Source organism: Amblyraja radiata, chromosome 21 (assembly GCF_010909765.2).
Source record: "Amblyraja radiata isolate CabotCenter1 chromosome 21, sAmbRad1.1.pri, whole genome shotgun sequence".
NCBI lineage: Eukaryota > Metazoa > Chordata > Chondrichthyes > Rajiformes > Rajidae > Amblyraja > Amblyraja radiata.
The window spans coordinates 18,041,832-18,060,739 of NC_045976.1; the positions used below are offsets into that span (position 1 = coordinate 18,041,832).

General features: G+C 37.6%; 1 protein-coding gene across 5 annotated transcripts in view; it reads left to right on the forward strand.

Moving 5' to 3' along the window:
* The window catches only part of tcp11l2 (t-complex 11 like 2), a 40,761-nt gene extending 22,259 nt beyond the window's left edge, over positions 1-18,502 (forward strand). For 3 of the 5 annotated variants that reach the window (XM_033039671.1, XM_033039674.1, XM_033039672.1), the window contains exons 3-10: positions 1,590-1,722; positions 10,861-10,981; positions 11,812-12,032; positions 12,213-12,349; positions 12,888-13,075; positions 13,356-13,537; positions 14,838-15,010; positions 16,191-18,502. In XM_033039671.1, coding sequence (XP_032895562.1) covers positions 1,590-1,722; positions 10,861-10,981; positions 11,812-12,032; positions 12,213-12,349; positions 12,888-13,075; positions 13,356-13,537; positions 14,838-15,010; positions 16,191-16,429 — 1,394 coding nt within the window. In that variant the 3' untranslated portion in view covers positions 16,430-18,502. The remainder of the gene's footprint in view (positions 1-1,589; positions 1,723-10,860; positions 10,982-11,811; positions 12,033-12,212; positions 12,350-12,887; positions 13,076-13,355; positions 13,538-14,837; positions 15,011-16,190) is intronic. The other 2 variants (XM_033039673.1, XM_033039675.1) reach the window with 2 other exon arrangements.
* The last annotated feature ends 406 nt before the right edge of the window (positions 18,503-18,908 follow it).

An 18,908-nucleotide genomic window follows, 5' to 3' on the forward strand; every position in this document is an offset into this window, starting at 1 on the left:
TTCAAGGGAATGACAGAGCAATGTTCAAGTCCATACTATCAGGATCAATGGTTTTCCACCAATTATAAAAATATTTAGGTTTTTTTCTTATTCATTTATCCTATCTCATAATTACCAATCATTAATGCTGGAAGAATGCAGTTACATTTCACAAAATTAATAACTGTCCAGTACATAGAAACATAGAAACATAGAAATTAGGTGCAGGAGTAGGCCATTCGGCCCTTCGAGCCTGCACCGCCATTCAATATGATCATGGCTGATCATCCAACTCAGTATCCCGTACCTGCCTTCTCTCCATACCCTCTGATCCCCTTAGCCACAAGGGCCACATCTAACTCCCTCTTAAATATAGCCAATGAACTGGACTCGACTACCCTCTGTGGCAGAGAGTTCCAGAGATTCACCACTCTCTGTGTGAAAAAAGTTCTTCTCATCTCGGTTTTAAAGGATTTCCCCCTTATCCTTAAGCTGTGACCCCTTGTCCTGGACTTCCCCAACATCGGGAGCAATCTTCCTGCATCTAGCCTGTCCAACCCCTTAAGAATTTTGTAAGTTTCTATAAGATCCCCTCTCAATCTCCTAAATTCTAGAGAGTATAAACCAAGTCTATCCAGTCTTTCTTCATAAGACAGTCCTGACATCCCAGGAATCAGAAGTACCAGCTGTACTTCTGCACTGTGTATTTGAAAGTCAGTGCGCAGATATGCTCTTAAACAAAATTGAAACATTTGAAATTGTCAATAAGCTTTCAACCATTTTACACATTTTAAAGATAATTGAAGAGTTCAGATGCAGAATCAATATAGATGGAGGAAAGAAGACCAACAATTTGGACTATTTCTGTTGCCCATTATTCTCAAGTTTAATATACTAACTCTTCATTTTTTAAGGCTATTTCCATCATACCTTCTTAAATTTGAGTCCAAGGTGATACCTGAACAATTGAGTCAATTTTCCTTCTGCTTTTGAACCATGGCTTCAAAAGAGCATCTTGTCTAGGACATTTGTTTCTTCTTGTGTGTGTGCTTGCCTCACTAAATAGAATTATTAATCTTGTGAAATATAACAGCATTTTTCCAACATTAATGATTCGTAATTATGTGATAGGTTGAATTGTCTTTATTCATTTATCCAAGATTTCTTTATAATTGGTGGGAAACCATTGATCTTGCCAGTATGGGCGAACTTTGCTCCCTCATTCCCTTGATTACTCCATTTTGCAGCGAAGGTGAACATTCAATAATAATATTTACTGTTTCCTGAGTGGTGATCCAGTTTTGTGCTACATGTAAAGAATAAAGATCTGTGCATTTATGAATGTAATCTTGTATATATTATCAGATGGCAGTAAAATGTTATTTATTTATGTGAGGGGGTTCAAGAACAATCCCGATTTGTATTGTGGGTAGGTACATGTGTGGTTTGAATCATGCGTGTTCGTCTTCAGTCTTTAACTGGATGTTAAATTTATATTGAATCGATGGTGTGAGAAAACTATTCCCACACAGAATTATAATTAAGAAGTTGTGTGCTTATACTGAAAAATGGCCTGTGTACAGACAGTTTTTTTTTGTTTATTCCCGCAGCAAGCCCTCCTAAAATGGTTTCTTTTGATGATCTAATAGAAACTGCAAATGGATTGTCAAAATTGACTCTCGCTCATGAAATAGTTATGAACAGCAACTTTCAAATGAAATCAATTGATCTTCCTCCACAAAGGTAAGATAAGTTTCTAAGATATGATAATAAAGTATCATTCATTTATTGTTAGATTGGTGAATGTATAAACATAGGACTGACATGTCGCACCTAAGATATAGATTATCTTTGTTCAAAGTGATTTATTTTAATAAACATCTGCCACTTTTGCCTACATTGATACATTTTTTCAGATGCAAAAGAACTTTTGAGAGTCAGCGCAGCTCGATGACTTCTTAATCATACTGCGTCCATTCCTTTGTTCTGAATTCAGTTTAACAAAAATCATGTATGGTTTTAGAATGTCATGATTTTTAAAAAAGCTTCCGTAAAAATATGCCATGAATTTCAGTTTGCAATGTCACTGATCGTGATCTCAAATGTTGCTAAGTATTTAACAGTTGAGAAAGAAATAGTGAACTTTTCTGTTGTTCCAAGACAGATAGTTTTCTTCACTCAAGATCAGAAATATATTTGTGCTGCATTTGCTTTATAACTAGATTGCTGTATTATCGACAGATCAATTGATGGTACATTGGATTCCCTGTGAACTAGGCAAGAATCACATTTTAGTTTTCATGGTTAAATATTTCTTTAAGTGCACCTATCCCCTAAATAATACATAATACTTTCAAAAACTTAAAAGGTGTGAAGTAATATTTCTAGACTAAAATGAGTTGACAGTTAATTATTGTATCCCTCATGATAAGATCATTTGGAAATAGATTGAAGGCTATTGCCAGAAATGTGCTCGCTGGCGTTCATGATCCAAGAGGCTACAATATGCTAAGATCACTTGATATTTGAGTTTGGGATGGCATATTAGGTTTGCATTTAGCTAGCAGTTTGGCTGTATAAGACCACAGCTTGCAGAAATAGCACTTTGAATATATGCATAAAAAAACTATCGTTCATTTTTTTAAATTAAAATAAATTTTAACTTCATTTTGAACTGTAATCTTTGCTGGAGCTAAATACTATTTCACATAAGAGAATTAAACCTGTTTCATTTTATTCACCATTATTTTTTTTAAAGAATAGAATATAAATCTAAAGCATTCTAGAAAATCATTTTTTTATTTAGATTTCCCTATGATGCACCTCAGCTGGTTTAAAAATTAAACATTAAAAGATGGCACTCTTTTCTCTCTAAAATCTCAAAATAATGGCCACATTATGATTTGACTCCCTATTCTGAATATGGACGGTGAGAAATGATTTTCCCTATCTTTATATTACTAAAAGTCTGATCTTGACTACTTCCTGTTCTGTATATTGATTTTAGAAAAAACGCTGCCACTTACGGCTGTGATTATTGGCCATCTTACTCAGAGTCCCCCTCCGCTGCGCAGGTCATGAGGATTTTTCCCATCGATGAAAACTAAAAGAGTTATTGGTGTTTAAAAAATGTTGAAATTCTCTCTCCTGAAGGGTACGCCCCTTCCGGAGGGACTATAAAACCCGGAAGTGTTGAGTGCCTCAGTCAGTCTCTGCAAAATGGGGGAGCGAGAGGGTCACGTCTCTCAGTCTAAGCTGTGAATAACACTGAACACATGTCTACTAAACTGTGAGTGGTTTTACTGACCTGTCAGTGCCCTTAATATAGTTTGGAAATGCTAAAGCTGTGTTGCCTTTAGTTTGGTAATGGTAAAGCTGTGCTTCCTTTGGTTTGGAAATGCTAAAACTGTGTTGCCTTTGGTTTCGAAATGGTAAAGCTGTGTTGCCTTTGGTTTGGAAATGGTAAAGCTGTGTTGCCTTTGGTTTGGAAATGGTAAAGCTGTGTTGCCTTTGGTTTGGAAATAGTAAAGCTGTGTTGCCTTTGGTTTGGAAATGCTAAAGCTGTGTTGCCTAATTAAAGTTGCCTTGCCTAATTAAAGTTGCCTTCTATACAATTAAAAGTTTAATCTTGACCACTTCCTGTTTGTGCTTTACATTGATTTTAGAAAAATTGCTACCACATACGGCTGTGATGTTTGGTCATCTTACTCAGAGTCCCCCTCCGCTCATCAGGTGCTGAAGATTTTTCCCATCGCTGAAAAATAAAAGAGTTATTAGTGATTTTAAAATGTTGAGATTCTCTCTCCTGTCAATCATGCCATGAAGGCCATGCCCCTTCTGGTGGGAGGGACTATAAAACCCAGAAGTGTGGGTATGGCTCAGTCTCTGCAAGATGGAGGATGGAGAGGTCACGACTCGCTGTCTTTAGTGGCCTTGTACCCAGCTTGAAATTGTATGAAACTGCACTTGAATTTGGTGGCCTTGCACCCTGCTTGAAGTGGTAAGAAACTGCACTTGCCAGCACAACAGGCTTGAGTGACTGAGCCGCCAGCCCAATAATCCATTCGGCCCACAATGTCCATACTAGCCTTCTGGAAACCAGTCCCTTCAGCCCACAACACCCATGATAGTGCTCCAGAAAGCCCCCCCCCCCCACCCACTGGCCACCAATATTGGAATTGGTGGAGAGGTGGAATATTGCGTTGGGGGACCAGCCATGTGATGCTGGGACGCAACGGGTCCCACTTAGTCTAGTACAGTATTAAAATTAAGACAAGTTAGGAAGAGGATGCATATCTCATCCTCTGAACACCCAAGAACTCATTCCTGTTAGTTAAAAGCATGATTAAATGCACCCCAATCATATACATGTGTGATGTGTAAGATCAGAAGATATCTTTCATCCTGACACTGTTTGGAAGAAAATAGTTCACTGATTGGTGTTGAAGACTTAAAAGCTACCTCCGGTCAGCAGGGCACGGGTTACGATGTCTGCTGTCCACAAGATGCAAAGGGCTAGATCAATAGGCTGGTATTTAAAAAAATCTCCCCATCAGCACCTTAAACAACCAGTAAGGACAAACTCATCTTGTATGATCATTGGGACAACAGTATCTCTAACATCCCTTGATTCCTTCAATACTTCTTCCAAAAAGACACAACGAAGTTTAGATTGATCATGAGAAATAAAGTTGGAATAGATGCCAATTAGTGACACGTTGCTTTGGACGTTGTTAATGTGAAGCCCGGAGACTTCCTGGAATCCAGAGTTTATGGTGAGAATTGCTGTAAATGTGTAGAAGCTTGGTTATTTTTTGTATGGCCCGAGATTATTCGGCAGTTTTAAGGCATTTGCTAACTGCTGTAGTAGGGATTTGGAGTTGTGAGCTCCTGTTTGTTAATCTAATACCTGCTACACTATCCTATCAGTGGTCTCTTAATTTAGACCATTAAAAAGAGAGTTGACTGTATTTATAGTATATCATTCCTTTTTATAGAAGCTTACGTAAATAAGTTTTACTTGGTACAAAGCCAGCAGATGCTGAGGATTAAATATCTCCTCTTTCTGATGACCTTTTTGGGCTTGGCCATTGGGTAAACATGATACAGTCTCTGCAACATTCTTCTGGTAGGTAGCAGGGTGTCCACAAAGTTAAAATAATTAGAGTTAGATGAATAAATATAGGGCTATTCTCAAGGGATTATGACCAGCATCAATCTATCTATTTCTTTAGGTTGGAATACCACTGATAAAATTATTGGAAATGTTGCTGAGATGATTAGACCTAATCACAGGAATTGGTTACATTGCAGGAGTTGAAACATCCCGAGATTGATTTATTATTTTAACTGTCCACTTTCTCATGTGATGCTGTTGCTTCTTCTTGCATTTGCGCACTTTCACTCCTGGGGTGTATTTCAAGAGTCTTGCATTAATAAACTGCTCTTTCATTACATTTCACTTTGTTTTCAGCTAATAAACACAATATCACAGGAAACAGACTTTATTATTAATAGGACTGCCAATTATTCCTTTCAGGCTTGACCAACTTTTTATAAATCTAGAAAGAGAATAAGCACTGTGTGTATACCTATTGGCAAAATAGCTGTAAACAGGATGCACAATTAACATTGCCCATCAAGTAATGTCAGACCTGCTTACCATTTTGAGTATCTTCTGATTTTATAAAGCAATCAAGATTTGTTTCATTTATTTGAAGTAACATTTGTTTCTGGTACCTTTTTATTCTGCAATATTTTAATGTGTCAAATGGTGTCAAAATGTACTGTGAAATTGAAACTTTTTAAAACAAAACTTCTTGCAATAAAGAAAAAACACAATCTTACTTACAGATGGCACACTAACCCTGAAAGTTAATTGTTTACATGCCAAGATCTTGTTTTACACCAGGGGTCGGCAACCTTGTTCTGCATAGGGGCCAGGATGAATGTCTGTGAGCGGATGGCGGGCCACATCTATCACGTGTACACATGGATCCCGCTCCGGATGGCAGGCATTAAATCACGTGTTTGCATAGATCCTGCCCCTTCGAGGACGCCACACGAAGCACTGGCCCCTAGTTACGGGCGCTCACGAACATGGCGCACCTACGGACCATTGCCTTGGCTCTATCCTGAAGGCGATGGCTTAAATATCACACTCATTCATCCCCGTCCAATTGACAACCCTGATCCTGACAGTGAAGCCCAGACACAGAAGGTGCGCGGCCATGCCGGCGGCTTTGCACAGGATGCGGTACAGCCAGAGCACGGCGCTCGTCGGCGACTGGTCGCGCTCACTGGCTCCACATTGCGGCCGCCAGCGCAGGTTTCCTTGCGTCTTTGCGTCACTGTGCCTGGGCTCCACGGCCTCGAGCCCGGGTAGAGGAGCTGGCCTCACGCAGGACGATGGGCAGCAGGATTGAATGCGTCTTTTTCACAGTGTTTCACCCGACCCTCGGTCCGAAAATTACCTTCCAGGTACTGGAGATGACGGATGTCTGTGGGCCGTATGATTATGGAAAAAAAAAACACGCCTGCGGGCCAGATGATTTTGGGTTACGGGCCACATTCGGCCCGTGGGCTGTAGGTTACTGACCACTGTTTTACACCAACGTATTAGAAACATAGAAACATAGAATATAGGTGCAGGAGTAGGCCATTCGGCCCTTCGAGCCTGCACCGCCATTCAATATGATCATGGCTGATCATCCAACTCAGTTTCTTGCCATTTAATAACATTTATGTTTCTTTTCTTATATTCAAATTTTATACATTATAATATATAAATCACCAACTTGACAATTTTGTTTTTTTACTCCACCTCCTAAGAACTTACTTTTACACTTAGCTTTATATCATCAACAAGCATGGATGTGCTATGCTTCTGCAATTCCTTAAGTCTTTAAGATGTTTTTATTATTACTTAATGAAAGGATATGGGTTTTGTAGATTGAGCCAGCAATTAATTGCCCACCCCTAATTGGGTTTGAGAAGGTGACTGTGAGCTGCCTTCTTCAGATGTGGCTACACTTGCAATGCTGGTGGGGAGGGAGCTTCAGAATTTTGATCCAATCACAGTGAAAGAACAGCGATATTTTCAATTCTGAAAGCGACATTAAGTTAGAAGTGCTCTTGTCCTCCTACCTGGTAGAACATGTCTGTTTGGAAGATAGTGTTTGAGGATTGTTGGTGAGTTACTGCAGTACTTGTTCCAAATGGTACAATCCGCTGCTTCTGTGCTGAAGTGAGTGAAATATTGTATTGGGGAGCTGCCTTGTATGGTGTTGATCTTCTCGAATGTTGTTGAAACTGCACTCATCCAGGCAAGTAGATTGTACTCTATTTTCCATCATGCTTGTGACTTGAGCCTTGCAGATGATGTACATTTCTGAGGAATTAAGAGATGAGTTACTGACAGTAGAATTCCTATCCTCCCAGTGTAACAACTTATTCCAATTCAGTTTCTGGATATTGATACATAATCAGTATTGGTAATGGCATTGTATGTGAGGGAATAATAGCTGGATTTTGTCTTGTTGGATATTATCGTTGCCCAGCACTTGTGTGATAAGAATGTTACTTGCCACTGATCAGCTTGCGTCTGGATGTAGCCCAGATTTTGCTGCATTTGGACGTGGACTGCTTCATTATCTGAGGAGCCAAGAATGGTGTTGAACATTGTGCAATCAACAGCAAACATCTCATGATGATTGTGAGTAGATTAATGGGGCGGCAATTGGCCTATTTGGATTTGTCATGCTTGTGGATAGGACAGATCAGGGCAATTTTCCAGATTGCCGAGTAGATGCCAGTGTTGTAATTGTAATGGAACAGCTCGGCTAAGGTTGTGGCAAGTTCTGGAGCACCAATCCGCAGGCACTATTGCTGAAATATTGTCAAGGTCTATTGCCTTTGTTGTATCCAACGCCTTTAGCATAAAGAGACAAAAGGTCCATATTGATGCTTATAGCATCCGATTAGCAATACTAGCCAACTTGGAAAATACACATTTATCCCAATCTGTTTTCAGCCCTTAAATCTTTTTTTTAATCTACATTAGTATTTACCCTCCTTTTTGTGTGACATGAATAATGTGCAAACTCCACACAGCCAATACACAAGGCCACGCTTCTGGCACTGTGAGGCAATACATCACTGTACCAGTCAAGGGTTTTGCAATTTTCCAATGATCAGTGTGTGAATAACTAGACTGTAGTTCATGTCTCTCTTTTTGAATAGCAGTGTTATAGTTATTAGTTTAATACATCTTGGGACTGTTCCAGGATCTAGACAATTTCAAAACATTAATACTAATGAACTCATCAGCTGCACATTAATTTATATTAGAAGCCTTTGGATGCAGGTTATAAAATCCAATGGGTTCTTTACTTTATTAATTTCCTTAAGTTCTCTGTTGCTTTGTCTTTTACATTATTGTGCCTTATGCAGTTAGGATGGAAAAAAATAGTTGTTTGATGCCTCAGCTGTTTATTTTCTTTTTTGTAAAAGGTTCAATTTTATTTCTGCTTTTTTCATTTCACATAATAGTAGAAGCTCTCAGAAAAATATAGAAGTACAGCACAGGAACAACATCTTTGGCCCACTATATTTACACTGACCATAATGCCAAATTAAATCAATGTTATTTGCCTGTAAATAATTAATGTCCATCAATTCCCTGCTTGGTCATACATTTAATTTCCTCCTAAACATTGCTCTTGCTGTCATTGTTTTCATATTCTTGATAGCTAAATGTTGCATACCTTCTTTATGATATTTTTTTTGTTCTTGGTTCCTAATGTAGCCTGTCCCACTTGGGCAACCTAATCTACGAGTTCTGGCGAGTTGGCCCTCGACTCATACTCGCAGCATGGTCTACATAAGGTCATAGGAGGTCTTCGTAACTCTCCTTCATGCTCGAGAGTGGTCTCCGCCTACTCGAGGCCTCAGCTAGGTCGCGGCGTTTTTTTCAATATGTTTAAAAATGCCCGCGAGTTTAAAAAAAGGTTGCCATGGAAAAAATCTATACTTTTTTTACTCGTAGGTTTAATCGTAGTAGGTCGGCATGTTAGTCGTAGGCAATCGAGGGTAGTCGAAGGTAGTCATAGATAGCCTTCATCATAGTCGAAGGGAGGTCGAAGGAGGTCGTCTTCACTCTCCACTATTCGGTGTCCAATTTTCCCGAAGTTAGTCGTAGCTAGTCGAAGCTGGTCTTCAACATAGTCGAAGGAGGAGCGTAAGGAGGTCTTCTACATAGTCGATGGAGGTCTTCTACATAGTCGATGGAGGTCTTCAACATGTAATTTTTTCAAACTCTTCTAAACTCACCAATTACGTTGTCCATGTGGGACAGCCCTTTAAAACCCAATCCCAAAGATGAATACTGTGCTTGACAACATTATAATAAAATCAATATCATATGGAACACATATGGCTTGCCACGAATGTGGATGAATGGCTCTGCAAAGATTTTATTTCTCATTAGAATGTAAATACACTGAGAATTCAGATATCTCTCTTTAAAATATTTTTCTTTGCCATGTCCATAGGCAAGTTTTGCATGGAATTTTAATTGTCCTTTTTAATCTTGTATGGTTTGACACCTTGTATTTTGATCCTGAGTTTCTGCAGAAAATTGTGAAGAGCAGCAGATGATCATGCTTCATTGTAAGTCACTATACAATTAAAGAAATGAAATAAGTGGTCTATCTTCCATGGGAACTGATACCAATTCAGTATTGACTATATAAACCTATCAAATTCTGAGCTGTATAAATGTTTTTAAGAGGCTAATGCTCAGTTGAGTCTTAATGAAGAAAACTCCAAATATTAGTGAGTAGATTTGTCTGATAATTGAATACAGTTGTGCATTATACCAGAATATTAAATTGATGTTTCATGGTGACATTCAGATGCCTTAGAGCCTCCAAGATGAACTTTACTTAAAAAAACCCCAATTATGGTATAGGATCTTATTAAATTGATTATTGGGTAATAATTCCTTGCCAGAATGTGAATTTATTTTGTCTTTCAATGCCTCCTGTAATAGCATTCTGTTTGTTTTGTTTTAAAGAGAAAGCATCTCTGGCATGATTAGTGGCATGTTACATCACATGATAGATGAAAACTTATAATTTTGTGCTTGACAAAGAGGAAGGATATGAACTCGTCATTTTAGTTATTTTCAATATAGCACTAATTATATTTCTGTGCTTTTGAAAACATTTTTGTTGGTTTCATATTTCAAACATATTTCGTATTCATATGTTTCATATTTCAAACATATTGGTTTCAATGTCTGCTTCTGGAAAGCATCTGCTTCCTCTTCAATTCAATATTACGTAAAAGCAGTTGAGAATGGGAAGTTAGAAAGCATATTGTTTGTTTTGTTTTTGTTTTTGTTTTTGCCTTTTGTTTTTACCTTGTTTGGGATGTGTTTACCTTGTGTGGGACTAAAGATGGAAATTAGCTACTGGCTACAATCTTGCATATTACATGCAAATGTTTATTAATATGCACTGTCCCTAATAAAAACAATTCAATTCAATGCTTGTACACAATCTCTCACTCACTCACTCACTCACTCACTCACTCACTCACTCACTCACTCACTCACTCACTCACTCACTCACTCACGCACTCACTCACGCACTCACTCACTCACTCACTCACTCTCTCTAAGCAATATGGACTGGAGCCAGATTGTCTTCTAATGTTATCTTATCCAATTTCTGAACCCACTTTTTTTAATCTTGTGTAGTTTTTACTATTAAAGCCTTAGTACTTTTACTGCACCCCCCCCCAAAATATTTGAAATATGATTGAATAATTAAACTGTAAGTTTTAACTAATTCACCCAGGACCATATTCTGTGTACAGTTTACAGAGGAGAGTAAAAGAAATAGTTCACAGAGCATTCTGGGATTGCTTGGAGGCTCAGCTGAACAAGGACCCCCCTGAATATGATCATGCCCTCTTGCTTTTGGGAGAAATTAAAGAGGTAAAGAAACATCTGTTTCATTTTCTTCAGATCATCAACCAAGTTATATTTTCTGACTATAATTGGTCTGGGGGATTGTCCTGTTTAAAGATGAGGAAAGTTTCAAAGAAGTGTGATTTTTAAATGTTTTTTCCTGTGCTTAATTTTGATATGAAAAATAACTCCTGCATAAATGAGTTGTTTACAATATGTTTGTCATTTAGTATTTTCATAATTTTAAATGTTTTTTTCACTTTTGCAAATTAAAAAAAAATTAATATGCAAGATGTTCTCGCAGCACTTCTGATAGCTACTGCCCTGGTCTAATTTTCTTCTGGTTCATTTTAGTGAGAAAAATATGTTGATTGTTTGAAAGATCAAGTATAATTAGTTATATGCAGTGACAAGGCATTGAGAAGAAAAATATTGATGGTAACTCAATTATTTGCTATCCATATGATGAATCGGTTTAATGCATTGCCCTGGATTTTCAGAATTCCCGTCTCTTTTTTTTAAAGCATTTCTTTAAATAGGCCGTCAACTCCATTTTACCGTTCGGTAACAATACCACCACACATCCTCTACTTCATCACCCATTTAATCTGCACATTGACCTGCTTTCATCTCGTTCCCCTGAACAGTTTAGAAATTTTTCATCGGGTACAATTTAAAACGTACTGTGGTAAACTAGTTTAGGATTATAAATACTATACTCCAAGTGAAGGGGAAAAATATTGTAAATGTTATTCTAATATTACTATTAAAATGTAACACTCCATTGAATACAATGTATGTATTCAGTTACTAAATGCAGGGTCATTAATTTACGTAACAATCTTTCTTGTTATTAGATACTACTATCATTTTTGATACCTGGCCAAAATAGACTTCGAAACCAGATCTCTGAGGTCCTTGATTTGGATCTAATTCAACAACAGGCTGAACACAATGCTATTGATATTCATAAACTGGCTGACTATATAATCACACTAATGGGCAAGTTTTGCGCCCCAGTTCGGGATGATGAAGTCAAAAAATTAAAATCACTTTCAGAAATAGTGCCACTGTTCAGGTAAATAAGTTTTCTTTGTTGAGGAGTGCTGCTCACAATTTGGACACAAACTTTAATCTTTATATTAGAAGATGATTTTAAAATGAATAACTCTTTATATCTTTGTTAACATACGTAACATTGATTTTTCTTGCATATTTCACTAGTAAATCTTTAATGAGGTTTGTATTTCTTCGTTAGAGAGATATTTCATGTCCTTGATTTGATGACTATGGATATGGTCAACTTCACCATTCAATATATTCGGCCGCACGTCCAACAATGTTCTGTAGACTATGAACGAAGCAAATTTCAGGATTTTCTCAACAAACAGCCCAGTAAGTTGATGGATATGTGATGACTAAGTGCATATTCAACATTTTTCTTTCCAACCTGTAAGTCGGAAGGCTTACAGTTTACCCCTTTGATCATTGCACATTGAATATAGAATTTATATTCCATTGCATGGGAGGCTAAGAAGTTTGTTTGACTGAGATTCTGATGCAGCTGGAGGCAATCCGCAAGGAAATATTTGATAGACCCCTCCAATGGAATGCAGTTCATTTCTTACGGCCATTTTGAGGAATGCAGAATTGTATCAAAAAATATGTGCAATAAAATGGTTTGGGTGCCACCGGGAGGTAGGGATGGAAAACAAGTTTGATTAATGAAGGTGTTGGAATCAAGAAAATTCGATGCTAATAATGGGGGTATTCGATGATATTAATTCTAACAATATGTAATGTAAGTGTTTTTTTGGAAATGGTTGTTCCTTATTGTGTACTTTTTGTGGATGCATTGCAGGACCTAAGTAAAGATGGTTGCATCCTTATCCCATTTTAATTCTTGGATAAACATGAATGTTTATGTTTGTAGATGCCCTTGATCACACAATTCAGTGGCTAAAGGAATCTATTGCCGAAGTTGCAGCATTGTGGCCCTCAGAGCCATCATCCTCTGGCACCAATGGAAGTTCCAGTCTTTCTCTGAGCCCATCTTCTGTATTAAACAATGGTTATTTGAAATTGTTGCAGTGGAACTACAACAGTAAGCCAGTACCTGAGGTAAATTTGTATATAGAGGAGATATTTTTCCAAGTCAACTAAACTAAAGTTGAAGAAATATGGGTATCTCTGACTTGTCCAATCTAAACATCTTTGGGTTCTATTGACTGAAATGTGGACAAGAGTTAAGGGATTATTTCTATAGAGCTGGGTGCATGGGAGAGAAAACTGGTTTATTTTGAATGTATCCTCAATGGACAAAATGTCTAGAATAGACATGCTTTTTTTCAAAGGAAAAAATGTGAGCATCTTCCATTATCAAATTATAATTCCCTTTCAGACTCTTTTGACTGATCAATCACGTCTCCAAAAACTCCAGCAAAGACTTAACGAGCAAAGACTTGTAGCGTATCTAATGCTGATCATCTGCAACATTGGGGGAGCAACTCTCTCAAGCCTACCAGACTTCTGTGACAAAGTAAAGCGAGTTATAATGGTCCTACTTGAAGGCATGAATGACAAGTGAGTTTGAATTTATTTCTGTCATACTAAAGTAGTAATAGTTTTGGGAATTTGAGATGCTAAAGTTAAGAGAGGGTACCACAGGTGATAAAAGGGAATGACTTTATCTCCATCAGAATATAGAACATTACTGCACAAAAACAGGTCCTTCAGCCTCCAATGTCTGTGCTGATCACAATGCCTATTTAAACAGCATATCTGCCTGCATGTAGTCTACACCCCTCCATGCTATGCCTGTAAATGTGTCTGCCTAAATTCCTCGTAAATTGTGCTCTCGATCTGTTTCCATCACTTTGGGCAGTGTGTTCCAGCACTCACCACACTGACTGTGGGGGGTGTGCCTGTCTTTGTGCTGATCTCTCATATTTGGCATTTCCAGGAGGTGAGAGGGGGAGGGGGGGGGGGGGGGCAGCGAGGAGGGGAGACTTAGACTATCTACCTTATTATCCACCTCATAATTATATTTTGATCAGTTTGCCCTGCAGCCTCCAATGTTCTATAGATAACAATCCAATTTTGTCCATCCTCTCCTTTGTAGCTAATACTATCTAATCTAGGCAATATCTTTGTGAATCTCTTCTGCGCCCTCTCCAAAGCCTCCACACCCTTCATGTAATATGGTGATCAGAACCGCATACAACACCTTAAAATATGCCCTAATGAAATTTTGTACAGCTGCAATGACTTCCTGACGTTTGTACTCAACAACTAGACCATTGCAGGCATGTGATGTACTCCTTGATTACTGTGTTATCTATTGCATTGCTATGGATTGCACCCCAAGATTCATCTGTACATGAGTGCTCCTGCCATTCACTGTATATTTTCCTCTTTCATTTGAATGGCTGCATGCCAATTTCTCTTTCTATTTTTTATGATCTATTATTAGACTGAATTATATTTGTTTATCCCCTCCTTTCAATAATTCTCTGGTCTTTATAAGTAATTTTCACTTGAAGTAATATTTTAATCTGACTTTCTGTTGGTTACACAATACAAAACCATTGGTAGACACAAAATGTTGGAGTAACTCAGCAGGACAGGCAGCATCTCTGGAGAGAAGGAATGAGTGACGTTTCGAGTCGAGACACTTCGAAGGGTCTCGACCCGAAACGTCACCCATTCCTTCTCTCCAGAGATGCTGCCTGTCCCGCTAAGTTACTCCAGTATTTTGTGCCTATCTTCGATTTTAAACCAGCATCCGCAATTCTTTTCTATACAAAATTATTGATTCATTTTCTTAACCAATGCACTGAGCCCTAATTTGACTGTTTTTTTCTTTATTAATAATACTATGAAGAAATTTCAACTTAGAAGAAACACTTAAAACCATAAGTGTAAAGGTCTGTTCTGAGATAAGCCAAGCCTTAGTTGAATGTGGTTACCCTGAGCTTAATAATGAAAATCAAGGGAACCTCACAGGACAAATTTGCAACATAAAGGAGGAGGGAAATCCTGTCCGCACCTTAATGAGTAAGTGGAAAATTTAGATTTGTTATGTCATTTATTATTTCTGCCTATTTATACAAAATAAGCAAAGATTTTTTATGAAATGTTTAAAATGGCCTTTTCCCTCCAAGCCAGCCTAAGTAGATTGTGTTCTAGAATTAATGAAAGTATAAAAGGTAGCAGATAAAACAAAAGCACATTTTGGGATTAGGGAAGATCAATTTCATTAACACATTTGACTTGAACTCATTGTTTAAAGTTAGCTGCTACTTTTGATCATTTTGAGTTTATATCTCTACCCGGTTAACTGAAGATAACGTTCCACAGTGCAATAACAGAGTGCACAATTAAAATTTGAAAACAACAGTTTAATTCATGGAAGTGTCAGCATGAAAAGTTATCTAATTCTCATTCCTTGGATCCAGAGTCATGCGATTTTCTTCCTTATCTGTTTATCTAGTTCTCTGAAGATTTGTTTTAAGTTCACTTCCATCATGCTAAATCACCGCGTTCCTGATAAAAACAGTTCCTATTTTAAACAACAAAATTCCACTGGCAGAAGATTCAGAAACCATGACTCCTTAATTGTCAATATCTTTAATGATTTTTAAACACTTTCTTTAATCACTCCTTAACCTTCGTACCTGCCTGAAAGAATTTGGTGGCAGACAAAAGTGCTGGAGAAACTCAGCGGGCGCAGCAGCATCCATGGAGCGAAGGAAACAGGCAATGTTTCGGGCCGAAACCCTTCTTCAGAAATAAAACAATTGCATGCACCTTACTACCTGCCTGGTTAACATTTGAAATCTTGTTCCTCTATTTGTTTATGGCTTTCGCAAGTCAATTGGGATATTAATGACTGCACAAGGGATGTCAATTAAAAATAAAATTATTTGACACAAGGTGTCGCGTTATAGGTGTCCAAAAAAATGTATGATGGAATCTGAAGGGCCATCTAAAAAGCCCCTGGTGTATGCCCATTCTCCTCGGGTACCTTTCTGGACATTAACAGTTTTAAGGTGCATTAATTAGCACAGCAAATAAGATGGAGACTGATTAAAAAATTAAGCATAGCAAGTTGCTTATACTTTATATGTAGATTTTTAAATTAGAACATTGCTTTAAAGCCATTTGGTATAGTTGGTGACAAAAAAATTGATGGATTGGGTTTTTAGCTATTTAATGTAAATGCTTTAATTTTCAGATAACCGGATTGAGCTATACATGAAAAACATGCTCAGTGTAGAGAATCAGCAGAAGTCTATACCTGTCCCGGGAGGTCTGGAACCCATTCAAGCTGAACTGGAAGAGATTGGATCCCAGTATGTCTGTATTGTTAAATACAACAGGCAGGTGTATGGGCCATTTTACTCAGGCATTCTGCGAAAATTACTGTTCAGTAATCTTACAACAACCGGCACAACGTCATCAGATTCTCCTTGAAAGGGGAAGGTTAATAAAAGGGAGCACGCCTGTTTGGTTTGTAGTGTTTTGTATTGCACCGTTGACTGTATTGAATGGTGTTATCGGCATATTACTTAAATATATTTGGCTAATTGCATATATATATATAACATTTAGTATTCTTTCTCAAAGTCACCAAATTATATAAATTTATATAATAAAATCACTTGAACCCTAAATTTATACATTTTGTTTGTAAGTCTGACCTTGTAGAGATTGTTTAAATTGGCATCACTTTTAACTCATACCCTGATCATCAAGCTGTTTAGTATTTTTCTATTAAGTATTTAAGATTCAAAACCTCTTTTTGGTAAGTACATTAATACTCGTGTGATGCCCATGGCAATATGGTGGTTGTAAAAACTGAAAATAAGCATCACTTTAGACAGTGACACGAAACAAATCGGATGGAATCGGTTTTAATTATGAGGATGAACCAGACTGGTTGCGACCTTAGTTTACACAAGAATAAGAGTAAATATATCTTAATTGTATTGATACTGAGAAGAATCTATGTTAAGATAACTTTGGAGTCTAAGAAAATTCTTAGAGTTGTTTTCTGCACTCACCTTCAAAATGTTTTACCATTTTTGTGATCCTCTGTAAATTGCTGATTCCATTTCAGGAAACCATGAAATCAAACGATTGAGAAATTATTGATATGCTTTTAAATAATATTTAGTCTATTCCTACAAGAACAGTAAAATGGATGTCTCCATTGTACTGTTTAACGTCCTTCAGTTAGATTCCTCTTTGATTACTATTGAAATGGCTCATATCAAAGTCATGTGATGACAACAATGCAAATTTATAAAGCAAGTTTACTATAATAAAATACACCAGGACTCTTGACAAAAAAAACCTATCAAATAAAATTTGACATTGATTGCATGGAAGATATTGGAAGGCTTTATCAAAGGTGTCTTTTATACTATGTTAAATGGAGAAGAATTTGAAAATGACAATTTTAAGAACTAAAGTGTGGCTTTATCAGAACCCATGGCAGGTCAGCAATCTCACGTGAGAAAGTTAATGTTAATCTCCCTCTTCCCTCGTCCTTACAAAACTACTTTGAGACACCCGTATACTACTACAACAGAAGTTCCTCATCAGACCTCGTCACCGATGTCTTTTTTTCCCCCTTTTGTGACATTCCATAATTTTTTTCCCCAAACATTTGATTACTGGCCTTAATATCTGTGAGTGATTTAGTATCATTCTTTTTCTGTTTTTTTAATTTTGGGTTTAATGTTATGTCATCAGCAGCTCACTTACCTGGGTTTTTTTGCAAGTATTTTATGACCATTTGAAACGTGAAAGTAGTTTCAACATAAAAAGTGGTGCTAATTGTTAGATGTAATTGGTTTGGGTTCATTGTATATACTTTTATTCTGCATAGAATGGTTTCTAGTTTAAACTTCATGGAAGAGGGAGGGTATGTAATCCAATTGCATGTATTTCATTTTCATAATTTCAGTAGGTTGGAGCATGGTTCTTTAATTTGTTAAACACGAGACCTAGAACTGTATTTTGTACATGTGTATCTTGACATTTACATTGTAGGCCTACTGACGTGTACTGGAGTCAAGTTTAATGTTAATTGACGAATAGTAATATTTAAATCAAAATAATTATTTTGTAATTTTAAAGTAGCAGGTTTGTAAGCCGGTAATTTTCTAGCTTTAGATATTGAAATATTGAATTGAACAAGATTTGGAAGAATACTTTTCTGCTATTCACCTGTGGCTTTTCTTGGGTAACTTTCCCAAAAAGTGCACAATGTGTGTGTGTGTGTGTGTGTGTGCTTTGCACCTCTACATACATGCCACTCAATTCATTGAATAAGTGTGCTTTACATGTGGAGAGAGTTTTGTGTTTTGCAAGTTAAAATCATTTTAGAAGTCATTTAAGTTTGTACTGGCCAGATTTTCAGCTCTACTGTTCAGAAATTAAGCAGTAACATTATGGAATATCTATCTATGCTATTTCTAACAGTCTCATCTTGACCACTTCCTGTCTACATTGTAAATAAATTTTAGAAAAAAACGCTACCCTATATCGCTATGATTTTTTCGCCATCTTACTCATTGTCCTCCTCTCCTTCGCGCCAAGGTGTTTTCCGATCGGTGAAATAATAAAAAGTTATGAATGTTTAAAAAATCATGAGATCAGCAGATTGGTCTTCTCGCCTGTCAGTCACCATGAAGGTAACGCCCCTTCTGGCACCCGTGGAGAATAAAGTCTCGGAGGCGGGGCTGAGTCTGAGCTGCGTGTGGGCAGAGAGCAAGTTGAACTGGAAGCCTCTGAGTGAAGTTGAAGTGCGACCGGGAGCTGTGCGTGAGGCCGAAAGCTGAAGGTGTGGGGTGAGCTGCGTCTGCTGCGACCACCCCCCAACCCAGCCCCGTGTTCGCGGGCTGCTGTTTTCCCAGGAGGGGGCTGCTGTGTTCGCGGGCGGGGA